General features: G+C 38.7%; 1 protein-coding gene across 1 annotated transcript; it reads left to right on the top strand.

The window, feature by feature from the left end:
• The first annotated feature begins 5 nt into the window (after positions 1-5).
• LOC121512452 (dipeptidyl peptidase 9-like) lies at positions 6-19,778 on the top strand. Its single transcript, XM_041791729.1, has 21 exons — positions 6-163; positions 3,436-3,526; positions 4,921-5,165; positions 6,711-6,823; positions 7,140-7,313; positions 8,152-8,320; positions 8,403-8,513; positions 8,648-8,776; positions 11,926-11,987; positions 12,082-12,182; positions 12,333-12,510; positions 12,632-12,791; positions 13,261-13,340; positions 13,847-14,017; positions 15,421-15,556; positions 15,677-15,822; positions 15,900-16,046; positions 16,286-16,438; positions 17,353-17,495; positions 17,843-17,954; positions 18,625-19,778. The coding sequence occupies exons 2-21, from the start codon at positions 3,471-3,473 to the stop codon at positions 18,715-18,717; spliced, it is 2,679 nt and encodes an 892-aa protein (XP_041647663.1). The 5' UTR covers positions 6-163; positions 3,436-3,470; the 3' UTR covers positions 18,718-19,778.
• The last annotated feature ends 642 nt before the right edge of the window (positions 19,779-20,420 follow it).

Here is a 20,420-nt window from a genome sequence, read left to right as displayed (position 1 = left end):
TTTTTCAATCTACTTCCGCGTCTGTTAGCATTTTAGCATTAAGCTTCCTGCTTTGTAGAAACTAGTAGACTCACATGAATTTACATCAGCTCTGCTCGTCCTTTAACATCCGTGCGTTTCTTTGGGAATAAGGAGAAGGCTTATCACTGTTTGGACTCGAAGTGTAAGCTTTAATTGAATTAGTATTTACTGTCTGGATTTGTTTATGTCTAACTGATTTTAGCCAACGTAAGCCTCTGCTTAATGGGCGGCTAACTAGCTAGCTCTGATAGTACAGTACAGGAGGTTTTAACTAGTGAAGAATGGGGAATAGTCCAGTTTGACTGATGTCTTTGTGTTGTGAAGATGTCACTTACTTTATGAGCCTTTAACATTTAATAGACGATGTTTTAAAAGGAAAGTAAAACTACTGTGATACAAAACTTTGATTCTCCTATAACTGCATGCTGTATATTATGAGATAATACTATAAATATAAGAGTTAAAATGGGGTGTTGCCAACTTCTGCTCTGCTTGGTGTGTCACATCTGACGACATAAACAGAGCAGACAAAGTAAGCCTTGCCAAAGTTATTGCATTCCCCCTAGAACAGGAACAAATGATCAAACTTCACCTAAAACCAGCTGGGTCCTAAATGTAGACTGTGTAAAATGTTTTATTTTACCACCAGAAACATGTAGAATACAGATAGAGAAAACCAGAGAATGAAGTATCACCTTTTGAAAGCGGTGCAGTCTGAATCCATTTGAAAGAATTTAATATTTGCCTTCATTTTTAGAAATATACACTATTTAACAGAAAAAAAGGCCCTATCAAGAATAAATGACTTTTGTTCTCAAACTATGTTCTTATGTCCAAGTTGTGTCAACATCAAGACACCCCACAGTATTGTATAGTATATCCTGAGATACCATTCATATAAGGGTATGTTAAGCCATATTTTTAGGCAGGTTTAATAAACAAACTCACCCAGAGTACTTTACATAAGGCATTTTGGCACCTAAAATCCGATTATAAGTTTTATCCAGCTGAGATAATCTTATATCCTTATGTCTGGGAATGTAGTTAAATCAGTAAAAGTATGGACAGTTTATATCGATATGGCTGTTCATTATCTGTTTACCCTGCTTGGGATTGTTGAGGTGATTGGATCACTCCCAGCTGTCATGGGGTGAGAGGTGGGGTACTCCCGGGACTGGTTGTCAGTCAGTCGAAGGGCTGACATACGTGATATGGCTATTAAAAAAAACAAGACTAATGCTGTTATACAATTTTATTGAACATGGACTTTATTCAATGTCTTTCTCCTTCAGTATACTCCCTTCTGCATCAACACACCGCTTCTTCCACCGATCAAGGCAATGCAGTAGGTCTTCTTTGGACAGTTGTCTCAGGACCTCAGTCCTTTCTTAGCTTCTGACACAGACTCAAAACTCTGAGCACAAATTTTATCTTAGGAAAAAGAAAAAAAGTCACATGGTGCTAGACCAGGTGAAAAGACAGGGTGATCAAGCACTGTGATTTGTTTTTGAGTCTGCTTTACTAAGAGCACAGTGTGAGCTGGCACGTTGTCTTGATGAAAACTTTTTTTCCCACAGTTGGGGTCTCTGTCTTCAGCAGTTTTTCTAGATCCCTGTTTGTAATTGTGTTGATTCACTGCTGAACCTTCTGGAACCTACAACTCCAAAATTATCCCCTAAATCCATCCATTTCTATACCACCTTCTTGCTGTGAGGCAACAGCGCTAACCCCTGCACTAACCCCTGCGCCACAGTGCAGCCCTTATCCCCTTAATGTCAAAGAAAACAAACAACATTGCCTTGAATTTGATTTGATTTGATGATGGTGTTTTCCAATGCCCTGAGTGCCGTTTTGTCTCAGGATCGTATTGGAAGATCCAAGTTTTATCACATGTAATTACTTTCTCTATAAAAAATTGTTTCTTTCCAGTTGTTCCAAAACATCTCTGCATATTTGCTTGCGTTTTTACTCTATCAGTAGTCAGAGGTTTTGGGACAACTTTAGCACACACTTTTGTCATGTTCAAATTTTCATGCAAAATTTGCCGAACTGTCTCTTTATGAATAGAGACCATTCCTGCTATCATTCTTATACTGAGTCGTCCATCATTTCAGACGATCTGAAAAATCTTTTATGCCATTCAAAAACAAACGCATGTGACATACAGTGTTCACTATACACCTCAGTTAATGTGCAAAAAGATCTGGTTGTTTTGTTCAGTTTCACCTAAAATATTTAGTTAATGCATTGCTCAACTTCTAAGCTAATCATTTTTTGACACCTCAGCAAAAACATGTGCACTTCAATCTGTCACTAGCAGTGAACTAAAGATGTCACTTATTTGAAACTTACGGCAGTTGTACCTGAAAACCCAGCCTTTAATGTATAAGACTTGGCATGACTGTGAACCATGTGGTTTTATCCTCATAAGCATATTGTCATTATTTAATAGCCAGACCTTGTACAGAGACAACCAGTAACACTTGTAACATCCTCTTTAGCAATTTAGAGTCATTAACTAACCTGGCAAGCATGTCTCTGGTCTGTTGGAAGTCGTACCCAGAGAGAGCCCACGCATGCAAATTTTATATAGAAAATTCCTGTCTGTCAGCACTTCGAACTGGGAACCCTCTTTCTATGAGGCAACAGTGCTAACCACTGCTCCACAGTGCAGTAAAATTTGTCTGTCAAAAATCTTAGGACTGCACAATATTTGCTTTTTGCAGATATCCAGTTTGCTGATATTTCCTAATTCATTTTAGACAATGATGATAAAAACTAAAACCTTTAGCCACTGAGGAAAGATCTTAACTCAGGATCCACTTGATAAAGTTCTCTTTAGCTTTTAACGCTATGTCAAAGCCTCGTGAGAAGATTCAACTCTAACCATCAAGTACGAGATCTGTCCTGATAGCTGCAACCAGAGCAGATGATTTGTATTTTGTGATTGAACTTCTGTGGAATTTGCACTTCCTTTAAGCCCCTGAATAACTGAACAGCCTATTGTGGGCAGGCCTCAGTAAAATGTGGAGTAACAGTGTAACATTTGCCACTGTAATGATACAGACGTCGAGTGTCGGCGTCATGCAGCTAAGTCACTTTCAGAGAGACTTTGTATCAGGAACACACAGCTGGGAGCGTGGCACTGTGGCTGAAGAGCAGTGCTCCTTCAATGAAACATCATGGGGACGTCTGCCCAGGAGTGGGCTGTCACCTCAGTAACAATTTCCCTGTCCATGGCATGTTGGCTCAGCTAAGGATGCTGTTTTGTTTTTTAACTCATTAGTGTGAATCATTCTGTTGTCGGTTGGAGTAGATGCTGTTATTTTAACACACTGGAGTTGGTTTTGATTTGAATCAAAACTCTGCGTCTGACTTCTTCACTTCTAATGTGTTCTCCTGGTTTCCTCAAAGGGTGTCGGGTCTGGTCCAGGATTGTTGAACGGTTAATGCACAGAGTAAAGAGGCTGAAAATTGAAGACAAGAAAGAAGACGGACAGAAAAGGTAAGGAACCTCAAAGCTGTCTGGTTCTTGTGTTTTTTATTTTAATCCTTCATTCTGATTTAGTGACGTTTCTGCTTTTCTGCTCAAATAGTTATTAAAGAGGTAGTGAACACTTTAACATTTAACTCTAACAGCACTTGAGTATCTGACTGAACTATGATAAAACACATCAGTGCTACTGTTATTTCTGACATTTGCACCAAACTGATAAAAATCGGCATTTTACGGCTTTTAATAAGCTCAAACGGACATCTGCCTTGAAAAATCTTCTCTGAAAAGGTGGGGCTTATGTGATGTAGAAACCTACCATCTATGTAAAAGGTAGCATGTTACTGCCTCTAACTGACTTTACCATTCAGAGACCACTCCCATCCCCTCCTGCCTGCACCTGCACTGCTTCAGCTCCAAGAGCTACAGCTGTAGTAACGCCGGTGCAGGAGCCAACGGCCCGAACAGTTAGTGCTCAGGACCACCATGGTCCACCACCACTTCACAGCCTGCCTCAGGGGATTCTGGAGGGGGAAATCCTCCACCTCAAAGGATCACTATGGGACAGCAGTGCTTGGGGACTCTGTGTTTCTGTCACTTTCACTTCCACTTCATCTGGAAAACCCCATCCTATAAAAAAACAAACAAAAAAAATGCCCCCCCCCCCACCTCCTCTCAGTACCAAACTGCCCTCTTTCTGTGCATTTTTTGAAATCCTGAAGTGGGCAGAGTTAGCTCTGAGCTGGGGTTCACTTACACTTTAAAGAAAGCCAAATCCATATTCTTTATAATGAAAGATTTGAGGTATTAAAAAATATGTATCTTTTATCAAATTACTTATTTGAAATTTTTTACTCTTGAAATGATATTATTTGCCTGATTTGTTTTATTCTATTTTGTCCCATTGTGATTGTTTATCTCTTATATTTCATAATTGCTTTGTCTTTTCAATGTTAAGCATTTTGTAGCTATTTTTAATTGGGTGCAATTAGGTGCTAAGTGCTTTTGGATAGCAGGTTTTTGGATAGCAATTAGTATCATAATTTAGCATATTTTCATGCTATCATATGATGATTATTACCAAATACGGACAAGACTGACAAAAAAGTGCATTGTTTTTTCACATTTGATTGAGAATGAAATATTACACAAGTTTGTATTTTGCTCAGCTGATGTCACTTCATAAAGTTAAGGGATCTTCACTGAAATCTTACCTACTTACCTACAAAACTACTTAATCTGGCAGGTTCATTATGTGCTCAGAAGACCAAAGCATAGCAGCCTCCTGTCAGAACATCAATCATAGAAAAATTGCTATTCCTTGTCTTTAATCAAAGATGTTGGTGTATTCTTTGATTTTCTACTGATTATCTGTAGTTCTGATCAGTCTGAGCGTGTGTCCACAGCATCGGGGACGCACTGGCAGGTATGATGGGGGTGGACGAGCTGTCAGACAGCACAGAGGTGGTGGAGATGGAAGATGTCAACCCCACACAGTTCCATGTGGAGAAGCACACATGGGACGGCCTGCGAAAGATCATCCACAACAGCCGCAAGAACACAGGCATCGTCATCAACAAGGCACCGCACGACTTCCAGTTCATCCAGAAGGATGAGGCCAGCCCGCACTCCCACCGCATCTACTACCTCGGTGAGTTCAAGGACCAAAGGACAGTACGTTGAAAACAGGATTCATTATTTATGTAATTTTATTTCTGCAGGAACTGAAATTAAAACATGGCATTTTTTCATAATAAGTGTCATAAATGAATAGAACTCAGCTCTCATATGGAGGCTTTAAAGTGAGCCTGCAGATTCAGCTGCTTCCTTTCAGGCTCTTTGAGAGGTAGCAGGCCTCTGTGAATAATCTGTGAATACAGCTGGTGAGTCAGACTTGCCAGCTTGCGACTGTTCTCAAACTCATTTGATGTCCAAACAGCTGCGGTGGATACATCTTTTCAGTGTGTACTGGAGAACACGTAAAACCATTTAGCCTTTTTTTTTCTGTTTTCTGTTCTGCAGCAGCATCAGTGTACAGGATTGCTGCAAATTGTTTCATTTCTTTGCTGCCTCTGGAGCAGCTTTTTTAAATGTGTAAAAATGATTTCCAGTTTCTGGTAGCTTGGTTATGCAGTGTACAGATAGGTTTACACACCCAGAGATTTTGCTGCCCAGCCTCAGTTGGTCAGTATGATCAGTATTTATATTTGTTAATGTATTGATAGTCTCTGCTTGTGCCATTTTAACTTTGCTACATTTGAGGTTGAAGATCTCAATTTTGTTCTTGTTGGTGGAGCTTAAAACAGTGGAAGTAATTGCACATGTGTTTATTGGTAGCTAAACAGTAGTAACTATTGACTCACAATGCTGGCAAACCCTGTATAGCACCTGTGTAAACTTTGAGCTGATTCTAGTAAAAGTCACACTACATCCATGCCTGTTTCAAGACCTCAGCAACAAAGCCACAAGTCCCTCTTAACCCCTGCACACTGTCTAAATAGCACAAATACGTGGACAATGCTACAGTGCCAAAGCAATGCCAATCTATTTGTGCTATTAAGACGTTGCTCTCGTTTCAGCGTATAAAGAACACATGATTGAAGACCTTGAGCGTCTTTTTAAAGTTTCAGTACTTTTGAGTCCCATTGATCATTGAAATAATGGAGCATTTTATCACTTATTTAAAACGTGGCATCTTTAACTATTGATAAGTGTCAAACTTTCCAGAAGTCGTCTGAAGATTGTGTCCTTAGTGGTGAAATCTCCCTCTAGCCTCTCTGCAGAATCAACTGCTGTTTTTTTTTTTTTTTTTTTTGGGGGGGGGGGGACAAATCTCTGTGCACTACTTGAACATCATTATTTTTCTTGTAAATGTCACCTCAAACACCTAGTAAGCATTGAATAAACAAGAAAAAACCAGGCCATCAAGCCTAGATCCTTTAAATAAAATGCCATTATTAAATGGAAGACCTCCAACTTAATGTTGAATATTTTTCTCACTCCTATGGTATGTTATAACAGAAAATATTTCTGATTAGGTGGAAGGATACCAGATTTCTGTACTCTTTAGATGAAGTTAAACTAGAATAGAAAGCAGGTTGAGTCTGTTGGATTGTTCTGTACACACAGATGAGCTGTTAGCAGATTTCTTGATAAAACCTAACTGGCCTGACGTGTCTGTTTTCTGTTCTGATAGGAATGCCTTACACCAGCAGGGAAAACGCTTTACTCTACTCAGACATTCCCAAGAAAATCCGTCAGGATGCTCTGTTTGTTCTGTCGTGGAAACCACTGCTGGATCACTTTCAGGTGAGGAGAGGTTTCTTGTCTTCTTCCTTTTGTCACCTTTAGTCAGAATATTTTCCTGATGGTAGCAGTGTTGAAGGGATAATTGTAAAATAGTCTTATTATATTGACCTTTTTCCTCTTGATGCAGTACATTAAATTTTTAAATCTTCCCCAGGAGATAAAACTACCTTATATATCCTGGATGTTTTGTATCTTTTTATTGGTACAGAGCTATTCTGTCTTGAGATTTAAGCAAACTCCCTTTGACATTGACCTCACTAGACTTCACTCAACAGCTTTGTCACACTGTGTGTCCTCCTTTCACCTCTGACCTCAGGCTAGCCCTCACCGTGGGGGTATCTCACGGGAAGAGGAGCTTCTGCGAGAGAGGAAGCGTCTGGGGGTGTCCGGCATCACCTCCTATGATTATCACCGACCCAGCGGACTCTTCCTGTTCCAGGCCAACAGCAGTCTGTACTATTGCCGCGATGGAGGGAAAAAAAACTTAACTGTGAGTTGAAGGACGGTTTGACCTCAGACACAAAGAGGATGATGTGTCATTTTACAGCCATGTATGAAATCTCTGTTAATGGATCCTGTAAAAATAGGGACATTAATGTATCTTAAACTTATCATAGACTTCCTCCATCATTCAGGGGATGTTCAGATATTTCTCTATCACAGGTATGTCTTAACACAAAAAGGCTTTTTTACTTTAAAATGTCAGTTTCAGCAAAATTAACACAGCAATTATCTATTAGTTTTATTATCAACAAAATCAACTAAATTAAATCCAGGTTTATTATGTCTTACATAAATGGCATGAAAAAGTTAAAAATACAAAATATAATTACTTTCGGTGTTGCGTTGTTCTTCAAACAGTCCAAAACCCAAAGATATTTAGTGTGGGGTCTAAAATGGTAAGAAAATCCTTTCAAAAAAACTAGAAGAAACTTTGGGAAGTTTTACTCTTACTTCTTAATCATTGTTTATTTGAATAAATATTTACAAAATCAACAATATCTATGGTTATTATTCTCATTCTTTGCCAACATTCCTGCCTAAAGATACCCGTATCTCACTCACAGGGCCTTTTAAGGGGCGTCAGACATTTCTCGACAAATACAAGAAATGTATGTAAAACATAAACCACTATTTAGATATCTTGATCCCTACAGAATCAACTTTTTTTGATCCAATCCTCAAAAATCCCTTCTAGTCAGACTCTAGAGTAGTAAATGCCATTCTATTTCCAAGCTCATTCTCCTTGTTAGTGATAGTTTGGTCAGTGTGGACCTTTCGTAGCAGAAACCTCTGATATCACTCCTCTTCTCTTTGGGTTTGAGCAGACGTCTCCTATGGACCCTGTTGAGATTAAGAGCCAGAGTTCAGGCACACGCATGGACCCCAAAATCTGCCACGGGGACCCCAACTTCATTGGCTTCATCAACAACAATGACATCTGGGTTACCAGCATTGAGACGGGCGAAGAGAGGAGGCTAACCTTCTGCCATAAAGGTCAGGACTCAGGCACTCAGATATTCTTGCCTTGAACGAATATTTTTACCCAGTATTTCTATTATTCTGTTTTTCATTTTAGGTATCGATAACCCAAAAGATGACCCCAAATCGGCAGGTGTAGCCACTTTTGTTACACAAGAAGAGTTTGACCGCTTCACTGGATACTGGTGGTCACCTGCATCACGAGAAGGTGAGTGAGGGAGACATAGACTGGTATTTTAGCAATGATCATAATCATAAGTAGACTTTATAATGTTATATCTTCATTTGCTGGACAAGTGTCATTCTTCATTAAGTAAAGTGCCTCTGCTCTCTCTGGTGCAGAATCAGACGGGGGTAAAACTTTACAGATTCTGTACGAGGAAGTAGATGAGTCTGAAGTCGAGATCATTCATGTACCATCCCCAGCGCTGGAGGAACGCAAGACTGATGTCTACAGATATCCACGTGCAGGTAAACACACACACACACAATAAAGCTTTTTATTTACGCATAAAGTATGTGATTGGATTGATGTTTCCTGGTTTTATTTGTGTTCTTTAAGTTAAAAAGCAGATGCATTGATCGATGTATCACCTGCAGCAACCTTCAAATAAAACTCTGCAGGGTCACTTTTTAAAAAACTCTTTGTTGTCATTATTGCATGATACTAAATAAATGAGTTAGAGCTCAGCAATATGGACCAAAAAATGTTTCAGTATTTTTTTTTTTTTTTTGCTGAATGGGGTAACACAATCTTTTTTCATGTAAAGAAACAAGAGAAAGCAAAGTAAGTTCTTAGTCAAGTCAAAATGGGCCAAATGTGACACAGGCACTTTATTAACAGCCACCTGCATGAAGTAAAAAACATTTGCTCCTTAAGTAAAATTTTCAAAAATGAAAGGAGCAATCTCCATATAGACTAAACATTTCAAACAGAGTGTCATGTGGGTAAAGTCCTCTATCTTAATATATTGTCCAGCCCTAAAGAGAGTCTGTTTCTCACATCCTTTATCCAGAAATCTACTCTGGTAATTTTTGTAGCACCTTTTTTCAATGAGATGCATTGAACCATGCTTAGAAATGAGACGTTTCCATGCAGCTCTTTATACGAAGTAGACAGAATGAACATAAAAACAAGTAGAAAATGTCATGAGTAAAATAAGGTTAGGAAATAATACTCCCTTCCCACACTTGTTACAGTAAGAACAGGCTACAGTGCCTATAAAAAGTATTCACCCCCTTGAATGTTTTACCCTTTTATTGATTTTTTAAATGAGTCATGGTCAATACAATTTATCTATCTGACAAAAAATATACACAAAAACTTTAATGTCAAAATGAAAATCACTTTCTTCAAAGTAATGTTTAACTAAAATATGAAAGGTAAAATAAGTGACTGTATACTGTAAATATTCACCCTCTTTAAAGTGACTGACCTAATTCAACAGAGGTTCAGCATATTGGTGAGTAGTCCCACAATTAGTGAAATAGGGATGACCTGAGTGCAGTGAATGTGCCTCAAATGATTGTAGTATACAGACACCTGTGTCTGGAAGGTCCAGTCACTGGTTGATCAGTATTCCTGGCTACCATTACACCATGAAGACAAAAGAACACTCCAAGCAACTCAGAGAAAGGTTGTTGAAAAGTAAAAGTCAGGGAATAAATAAAAAGAGTCCAAAACACTGAAAATGCCCTGGATTTCAGTTAATCCATCATAAAGAAATGGAAGGAATATGGCACATGTGTAAGTCTGCCTAGATCAGGCCGTCCTCACAAACTGATTGACTGTGCAAGAAGGAGACTAGTGAGAGAGGTCACCAAGACACCTATGACTACTCTGAAGGAGTTGCAAGCTTCAGCAGCTGAGATGGGAGGGACTCTGCATATAACAACTGTTGCCCAGGCTCTTCACTAGTCAAAGCTTTATGGGGGAGTGGCAAAGAGAAAGACACTGTTGAAGAAAACCCAAATTCAGTCTCAACTCAAATTCATCAATAGGCATATGGGGGAGACTCCATGGTGAATAATCTTGAGTGGCTGAGTCAAAGCCCAGACCTTAATCTAAGACAGAATTTGTGGGAGGACGTGAAAAGGGCTGTTCACTCTCAATCCCTATGCAACCTGACAGAGCTTGAGCAGTTTTGCAAATAAGAATAGAGTCAGTTGCAGTGTCCAGATTTGCAAGCCTGATTGAGACCTATCCACACAGACTCAGTGCTGTGATTGCAGCCAAAGGTGAATCTACTAAATTCTGACTTCCAGGGGGTGAATATTTATGCAGTCACTTATCTTACCTTGCGTATTTTTATTTAGATAACATAACTTTGTAAAATTCTGTTTTCACTTTGACATAAAGAGGTTTTTTTTGTAAAGAAAGCCAAATTATATTGACAATGATTGATTTATAAAATCGATACAAGAGTAAAACATCCAAGGGGGTGAATACTTTCTAAAGGCATTGTACGTATAAAGATGTCACTTTAGTGTGTCTTTTCACAGGAGTCTCTTTCTGTGTTTAGATTTGCTCTGCTACTTTATGCTTGCAACCAGATTTCCTGCACTCAAGCTGTTTCTGTGTGTTCTTTAAACATCTGCTCTCTTATTGCTGCTTGGTTTGGGGAATTTTTTTTTGCAACAGGGCTTTGAAATTCTCCAACCAGTAGACTGCTGGATGTAGTTATGACCAGTAAAGTTATCTCTGTCCAGTTATGTGCAAGTTTGCTTCCTATTTGAGTTCTGTCTCTCTGTTTGCTTTCTAACAAAGTTCACCCTTTCTTACCTGAACAGCTTCATTATATTCACTTCCATTGCCAGTTTTGATGTTTTGTATGTAAAGTTTCCAGAACTTAATAATTTTGAATCTTATCTAACAAATTAGTAATAACCTATTTCAATCTTAAAAATCTATGCAACAAATTACAATTCTTTTTACATGAATCAGTCCCTTAGTGAAAGATAAAGCAACACTCTAACACATTTTGCATGTTAACATATTGATACAATAATGTAGCCAAATGCACTTAAAGCATTTAAAAACTACTATTAATCAAAATTCCCTTGTTTAATTTAGATTCAGTTAGGCTTTAGAGGATCTGACGATGTTTTTAAATAGTCAACCAGTTTTGATTATTTAAGAAAAGATCCCACAAAACATCACACAATGTTATATTCTTTCAGCAGTCAACCATCTGAGCATAGATGGACACAATTGTTATTTTAGTAGTGACTTCGGGACAATTTTCAGATAATTGAAAAAAGGTAAAATTGATTATAAAAACAACATCGTAAGGCCAATGGCTGTCAATTTATGTGTCAGACTTGAAGGAAGAATTTCTAAGCCACCAGGCAATCTTTTACATTTTTTGTCTCACAGTTTTATCTGCTCAAACCTTGAAAGGTTAAAAGAGACACAAAAGAAGTAAAACCAGGGGGAAAACTTACAATACAGTTCCTGCAGCAAGCTCTGCTGCCTGAACTCCTTTAAACTTAAAATACACAGCTTGCATAAAATAAAGTAGAGAACATTTTTTTAGAAGAAAGTAGAGCCTACCAGAAAAGTTTCTGGGAGGTGCCATGTGTTTATATTTTGGTATGTAACCCAGTTTGTTTGTATTCAGGCAGCAAGAATCCTGATATTACTCTCAAAATAGCAGAAATCAGGACAGACAATCTCGGCAAAGTGAGTTCCTGTTCAGTGCCCTAAAAACGTATTAGTTTACCCAAAGTTTCTCGGAAAACTCTCTAACAACAGCTTGGTTTTCTTTCTGTCTCAGATTGTGAGCACACAAGAGAAAGAGCTGCCTGTTCCCTTCACCAGTTTGTTCCCTAATATTGAATATATCACCAGAGCTGGATGGACCAAAGATGGAAAATAGTAAGTGTCTTTTAATCTGGATTGACTTAGAAATGACCACAAACAGCCTTTTCTCCAGAACCCAAGAAAAAAAATCAAACTCAAAATATTTAAAATGAAGTGAGAATACTTTACATGCTCACATCCATCACTTCTCTTCTTGTGTGTCAGTGCCTGGGCGGTGATGATGGACCGGCGGCAGCAGCACCTCCAGGTGGTCCTGCTTCCCCCTGCATTATTCGTCCCCACCAATCAGGATGAGGCCAGCAGACAGGAGAGTCTGGAGGCTCTAGGAGACAATGTTCATCCTTTCATCGTCTATCAGGAGAGCAGCGACATCTGGATCAATGTGAGACCAATCAAAACACTTTTTCAAGACTCAACTTGTTGTTTGTTATAGACCATATTTCTCAGTTTACTCCATTGAAACTGTCTCTGAGAAAAACATGAATCAACTGTTTTTCTTTCAGGTTCATGACATCTTTTATCCATTCATCCAAACCAGTGATGATGAGATCAGCTTCATCATAGTGAATGAGTCGAAAACAGGTTTCTGCCACCTGTATAAGATCACCTCAGTGTTACAGCGGAGCTGCCACAACTGGGCAAAAGGATACACACACTCTGAAGGTAACAGCAACAACATGGGGACAACACTAGGAACATGCTTGGGCTCAGGGGAGTTTAAATTTTCAGGCAGGTTTGGGAACATTTAGCATCTACATGTCACTGTTTTTCTGATCACTTGCTTATTTTTCCTCTTTTAAAACCTATGATGATTAGAAAATTGAGAGAAAGAGAAAAATATATTTATGGCATCTTTAATTACAGTGAATACTGTGGCGGGGAAAGGTGAATTAAAAAGGATTAACTGCAATGTTAAAATTGCAATATTGTATATGCACATGAAAAAAGGTAATAGACAGGTCATGTCGTTGAATGTTGGCTCATAATTATCCATTAAATTCTAGTTGGTTAGCATTTATTTTCATTTTCATGTCTTATTTACATTTAAAAAGAATACTTAAATCCATTAATTACTCATTTATATAAAGTAAACTAATCTGTCATTTTATTCAACCCTCCTATCTCTCACCAGATGATTTCAGGTGTCCAGTCACAGAGGAAGTAACATTAACCAGCGGGGAGTGGGAGGTGCTGGCCAATCATGGAGCAAAGGTAAATCTCACCTTTGTGGTCAAGGTTTTATTGTGACAAGAGTGGCATCAGTAAACAAACAGTGATTCTCAGTAAACAATGTGCTATCATGAGAAAAGTTTGTTTTTCTGAGTTTCCGTAACAAAAAAGTGGAAAAAAAGAATTAAACACCTTTTATTTTTAAGAAAAAAAAACAATAGTTTAATATCCAACTGTGCAATTTTGACTTATTTTATACAATAAAGTGTCAAATACACTCAATAAATGAAATAATGAGCCTTTGATCAGAAGCTGCACTTAAATTTGGGTCTAATAACGATATAAAGAAAAGTCCATTTTTTGGGGTGCTTCAAAAGAAAGAACTTCACTTGAAATTCTGTAAATAGATAAGGACAAGTTTGGAGTAATATTAGTATGTACAGCCACAGAATAAAATTAATTAGTAAATTCATGTCATACAGTTTTTTATGTGTGTCTGAACAAAATCTACAACAACAATTTTTTCTTGCTTGTTGGTGTTTGTGCAGCGCTCGTCTAATCCTCAGATTTGGGTGGATGAGGCAGCCAAGCTGGTTTATTTTCAGGGAACCAAAGACTCTCCCCTGGAGCATCACCTCTACGTCGTCAGCTATGACTCACCGGGAGAAATCGTCCGACTAACCAAACCAGGCTTTTCACACAGCTGCTCAGTGAGCCAGGTATCCTGACATTGCAGGGTTTTTTTTTTCTTTTTCATTCAAACTTCAGACAACTAAAACTGAAAATGGTACCGTTCAGCGTATGAACACTCCATTTCTGTGACAGCGCTATAACATAGCTCTCCCTTCACTGTGCCCTAGGACATTCAAACTGATACCACCACGGTGCCCCCGTTTATTCTGGCGTGTTTTGGCGTTGTGGGAAAGCAAGAGACACACAGTCACACATGCACACACAGCCCTGCTCTCCTCTGCTGGCTTAGCTGATCTCGTTCTCACCTGTTTAAAGTCTTTTTTCTACCTCTGAAAATGGCCTGGCACTGAGGGGGGATCCCTTTGTCCTCCCTTAACATCTCTGATATTGTAGTGGCCTTGAATGACATTGTGAATCAGATCAGCCTTAGCCTTTGTAGAAATAATCAGCCAGCAGTTTTCATAAAGCAGTGACACTATTAGTAATCATACAGCTTAAATCAGTGTTTGATATTAACGTTTTATGAACAGAATTCAAGGACAAATTGGCCCTTCATTGATAGAGGAGACTTTTGCCTACAGCAAAGTACATTCTGAAACCTGAAACAGACATAAAAATTAAACTTTTACTGATTCATTACCTCCGCCAAGGAGGTTTTGTGATCAGTAGGGTTTGTTAGTTTGTTTGTTAGTTTGTTAGCAACATAACTCAAAAAGTTCAGGATGCATTTTGATGAAATTTTCAGGAAATGTCACAAATGGCATAAGGAAGAACTGATTAGATTTTGGGAGTGATCCGGATCACTGTCTGCATCCAGGAATTTTTTTAAGGATTCTTCACTACTGGGAGATAGGGCTATGGCGGAGGTCTGCACTGTCTTTCTAGTTTTAAATGTTTTTTGAAGTCTCCTAGTGCATTTTACCTTTAAATGCTGCATAAGCATTTTCATCTGAGCCCACCTACTAGTATCTAAGAGGAGCTGAGGCCCCCAGGGTCCCAAACAGAGAATAGTGATATATTTCTTTCAAAATGTACAGCTGTTTCATTTGTTTATACCCAAACAAAAAAGCCCTACACACAAGGGTGTTTAACTAAGTCTGTTGTATGATCTATCACTAAGTATTTTATCATGATTTTAGTTTATACAAGTAAATCTAATTTTAACAACCTTAGAGCAGACAGAGCCTGGCATCCCCCCTACAATCTCCCCCAAAAGCGTCCCCAAAGGAAATCCTGGACCCCAGGTTGGGCACTGGTGCTTTAAAAGAGAGTAATACTCTCATTTCTGGCACATTAATACAATAAATAAGTATTGCAGTTTGCGTTGCTACATTAGGTTGTACACAGCTCTTTTAATCCACAAATTTTAATAGAAACAAGGTTATTAAACAATGTCAAACCTTTTCTCGTCTGTTTTTCTTTCACACAGACCTTTGACATGTTCATCAGTCATTACAGCAGTTTGACAACGTCTCCCTGTGTGCACATCTACAAGCTGAACGGCTCAGACACAGACCCTCTGCACAAAGAGCCGCAGTTCTGGGCAAGCATGATGGAGTCAACAGGTAAAAATAAAAAGATGCCAAAAAGTTAAACAGTTTGTTTATAATAAATGAAAATGTGTGGCAGCAGTTTAGCCACAACATGAAAGTGTGTTAGTCAAAGGGTTTTGTCTTTTTCTACAGGTTCCCCATATGACCATGTGCCTCCAGAGATCTTCAGCTTCACAGGGAAGTCAGGGTTTGAGCTGTATGGCATGTTATACAAACCTCAGAACCTGATCCCCGGCAGGAAGCATCCCACCGTCATGTTCGTGTATGGTGGTCCACAGGTTTGACATCCTTATTCATCAAGATAACTACCTTATGTTTATGTGGATCTTGTGGATAAACTTTATTTCTGCTTCAGGTGCAGCTGGTGAACAACTCCTACAAAGGACTGAAGTACTTACGGCTCAGCACACTGGCGTCCCTCGGCTACGCTGTGCTGGTCATCGATGGGCGGGGCTCCTGTCAGCGGGGGTTAAAGTTTGAAGGAGCTGTGAAAGACAAAATGGTAATCGTCTTTCAGTGTTTTATTCACACATCTTTAAAAATCTAATTATTATTTTCACTTGTGTTTTTGTGACCATATTAATATACAATAAAGTTCAAAGATATTTTCTTCATTTAGAGGCTTTTGTCGCTTCTTTCTCCAATTTTATATTTCACTGCTTTTGAGGTGTTTGTGTAAATTTGAATGTGTAAATGTTTTCAATGTTAATGCCAGAGTCACCTCTCTGTTCTGCTCCTCAGGGTCAGGTGGAGATCGAGGACCAGGTGGAGGGTTTGCACTATGTCGCTGAGAAGTACAAATTTGTGGACCTGAGTCGAGTTGCCATCCATGGCTGGTCATATGGAGGTTTCCTCTCCCTGATGGGCCTCATCCACAGACCTGACATCTTTAAGGTGAAGACCACTGCTTAGTCTGTTGGTGTGACAATAGAAACATAGAGAGAGTAAGCAAGAAGTAGACCACCGTAAGTGATCAGTTATCAGTCTTTGACGTGTTTGGAATTGGTACAGCTTAGGCATGTATTTATTTATTTATTTATTTTGCTTTTAGGTGGATTATGGATGGAAAATTTGGTGGAAAATGCTGGGTTATTTTTATCCATTGTAAAGAGTTTCATTTCAGTTTCTATAACTTCTAACCGTAAAAACCTGAAGACTTCATACATCGGTGATATTAGACCAAATACTCAACTCAGTGTGTTTTAGTTTCTGTTGCTCTGTAAATGTACATACAGAGCTTAACAAATTTATTAGACCACCTGTCTCAGAGACCATCCAGCATCATGACGTGCTTTAATCCGGACTCTTTCATCTTCAGTGAGCTCTCCACATTTTACCATTTTGAACAGGAATGAGGAATTTCAAACTGAATTCACCTTTTTAGACCCAAATTTGAGCCGGCTCACTGGGCTTCTCTGAGAAGTCAGAAATGAATCAAGCATAACATTCAACCACTAAAACTCATTTTTCTCCTCAGGAATGCAAATAAAATAACTATAATTTGACATATTAATCAAGAAATAATAATGTGCTTTACTATTTCTTTCTTTTTTTTTTGTAAATCAGTAAATTTGAAAATTCATGGATAACAATAATAATTCTATTTTATCATTAAAAATATAATTTGGTTAAAGAGCTTCTACATATTGGTGTATAAACCATTGCAGAAACATAAAAAATGTTTTTGGTATTACAATTTTTACCAATGCTGTTAATTTAGGGCAGCTGTGGCATAAACCTTACTTTTGATGGTGGTCTAATAAATTTGTTAAGCACTGTTTATTTTTTATTTTTTTGTCTTTGTCAAGGTTGCGATTGCAGGAGCTCCTGTGACGCTGTGGATGGCATATGACACCGGCTATACAGAGCGCTATTTGGACACACCTGAAAAAAACCAGACAGGATATGAAGCGTGTTCTGTCGCCATGCATGTTGACAAACTCCCCAATGAGTGAGAGCTGACCTTTTTATTATATAAACTGTTATATTTATGTACTCTTGTACCTTTGAATTCAGTGCACTTTACTGTATGTTTCTCCTATGACCACTACTATGATATTTTATTAAACTGCTTATTTTTGTATCCTCTTACTCAAGGCAGATTTCACAAAGAAGATAAGATGAGATATTCCTTTATTAGTCCCACAAGGGGAAATTCCAAAGAAACTACAGTAATTAATTTATTTGTGCAGATTTGAAGTATTTAGTGTATAACATTAATCTGACTCTGCTCTCCTCTTGGCTTCACTCACATTCAGAGTAATGAACCTAAAATCGGATTCTTGTTTTTAATCTCAGGCCCAACAGACTGATGATCCTTCATGGGTTTCTAGATGAGAACGTGCACTTTTTCCACACCAACTTCCTGGTGTCTCAGCTCATCCGGGCAGGGAAGCCATACAACCTGCAGGTACGTCATTTACTCAGAGTTCAAATCTGTAAGCTGAATGTCACAACATAATTGTGTTAAACCTGTGAATTCAGGTGTCTCAGTCATCAGACCCATTGCCACAGGTGTATAAAATCAAGCCATGCAGTCTCCATTTGCAAACATTTGTGATACGAGATGGGTCGTTCTGAAGAGCTCAGTGACTTCAAGCGTGGTACTGTGATTTATGCTACCACAGTCAACTGTAAGTAATATTAGTAGAAAGTGGAAGCATTTAGGAACAACAGCCACAAAGCGGAAGATCGCATAGAATCACAGAGGGCGGTCATGATGCATGAAAGTCACTAAAGCTCTGCTGACTCCATAGCTGAAGAGTTCTGATTTCCCACTGGCATTAACGTAAGCTCAAGAATTGTGCGCTGTGAGCTAAATGGAATGAGTTTCTATGGCTGAGCAGCTGCATGGAAGCCTCACATCATCAGGTCGAATGCCAGGCGCCAGATAGACTGGTGTAAAGCACACAGAATCTGGAGCAGTGGAAACTGTGTGGCTGGACACCAAGCAGAGAGATTCCAAAGGGGAATTTTTTGGGGATATAAATTAAAAAATGTCACTGACAATAAAGTGGGAACCAATCTCAGCCCAAAATGATATAACATGTTGTCTTTCTTGTGTTTTGTATTTTTTCCAGGTTTATCCCAATGAGCGACACAGCATCCGATGTCCAGAGTCTGGAGAACATTATGAGATTACACTGCTGCATTTCCTCCAGCAGAACCTCTGATAAGCCTTCATACACACTGAGCCTTTTCTCTCCTTTTTCTTATACTTTCCTCCCTATATTTAAACCTGCACCTCTTTACCTTTCAATCATTCTATGATGAGTTTAAATGAAGCTATGCCAAACCTCATCACACCTTAAAGTGCTGTTCATCAGCCTTAAAGACGTTTTTAGCATCAGATAAACCATGACAACATTAGATGCTCAGATTTAAGTAAATCCATGCAGAAGAGAGTAACACCAACTGAATTCACGCAGACAGAAATCTGGTAATGCTTTAACACCAGCAGAGGGCGCTGTTTAGCAAGAAGCACCAGACTAACTGTGGGGAAAGAGGATGGTGGAACAAGTACAAAAATATACAGATATATATAAAGTGACAGCAATGACACTGATGCTTCTGCTGTAGCTTGTTTCATCATAAATACATGTCAGCAAGGCAATGTTGGACCTGCTGTGCCCTAGAGATTTTCCTTTATTTGTGCCATTTCTGTCTCTTATTGAACTCTCACCTTCAGGGAGCAGACGGATGAAGTTCTTGTGTTTCTTTCTCTGTGAAAAAAACACTGGAGTGCAACTCATGAAAATGAAGCTCTATAAGCTTCAAAAAGAAAGTTTTCTTTGCTGTGTACTTTAATGTGCAATCATGAAAGACTTTGTGCTGTGCCACATTTTAGAAAAATCTGTAAGGAAATAAATGCCCCATTTTATGTATTTAACCTATTTTTATGGATTCTGATGCAATCGTAAAGAGGAAATGTAGCGGCCTGTTGTGTTTCCTGTAAAGCTTCTTTTTCTGCTGCTGAAAACTTTCTGTCCATTTTACTTATTTGCCTTGGTGCCAACAAATGTATCTGTGAAAAATGTTTGATACAGCTGTTGGCGGTCTAAGGTGCCTTTTAAGAGTGAACGAGCGCCTGCTCCTAAAGCTGATATCAGGGATTCAGTGCGAGGACCTAAGATGATAAAATGCCTTGCTATGTGTGTGTCTGATGAGCTCACATCACCTCTACGTGTTCATTGTGTCTCAGATGTTGAAGAAATAAACAGAAGTGAACAATCTCTTTTAAAGTGTTTAATTGATGTTTTCTCATTTACTGATACTAAAAAGGAAATCTGTTAAACTTTTATCCAAGTTCCTGAGCTGTTTATTTACTGTTTAAAGTTTCTTATGTGGTGCCAGTAGTGTGGTGGTTATGTTCATGTGCTCCATGTACAGAGGTGGTTGTCCTTGAAGCAAGAGGCTATGGCTCAAAATCAACCTGTGGCTCTTTTGCTTCATGTCATTGCCTACTCAGTTTCTGACTCTTAACACTTTCCTATTGAAAATCAAGGCATATGGCATAAAAGCCCAAAATAACTCTTTAAAAGAAAAAAAAATCTTACCAGAGGGCGCTAATGGCCTAGCTACAGGTTGCACCTCATATACCGGGGCTAATTCCTCTCAGATAGCGACCCAGCTCAAGGCTGACCATTGGCTCCTTTCCATCATGTCATTCCCCAGCCTCTCCCTCCCCAGTTTACAACTCTAACACTGTCTAACAAAATAAAGGCAAAAAAAGTTTCACATAAACTTCTAAAGATGTCTCATTTTAGATGTGTCAACTCGCATTATTCCATGGTTTTAGTGAATTATAATGTTTACAGTAAAAGTGCTGATGGCCTTAAAGCTGTTGAAGGTTTAGCACGGGGGAATTGACAAAGAA

Source organism: Cheilinus undulatus, linkage group 7 (genome assembly GCF_018320785.1).
Source record: "Cheilinus undulatus linkage group 7, ASM1832078v1, whole genome shotgun sequence".
Lineage (NCBI taxonomy): Eukaryota > Metazoa > Chordata > Actinopteri > Labriformes > Labridae > Cheilinus > Cheilinus undulatus.
This window is presented reverse-complemented; position numbering and strand designations above follow the sequence as displayed.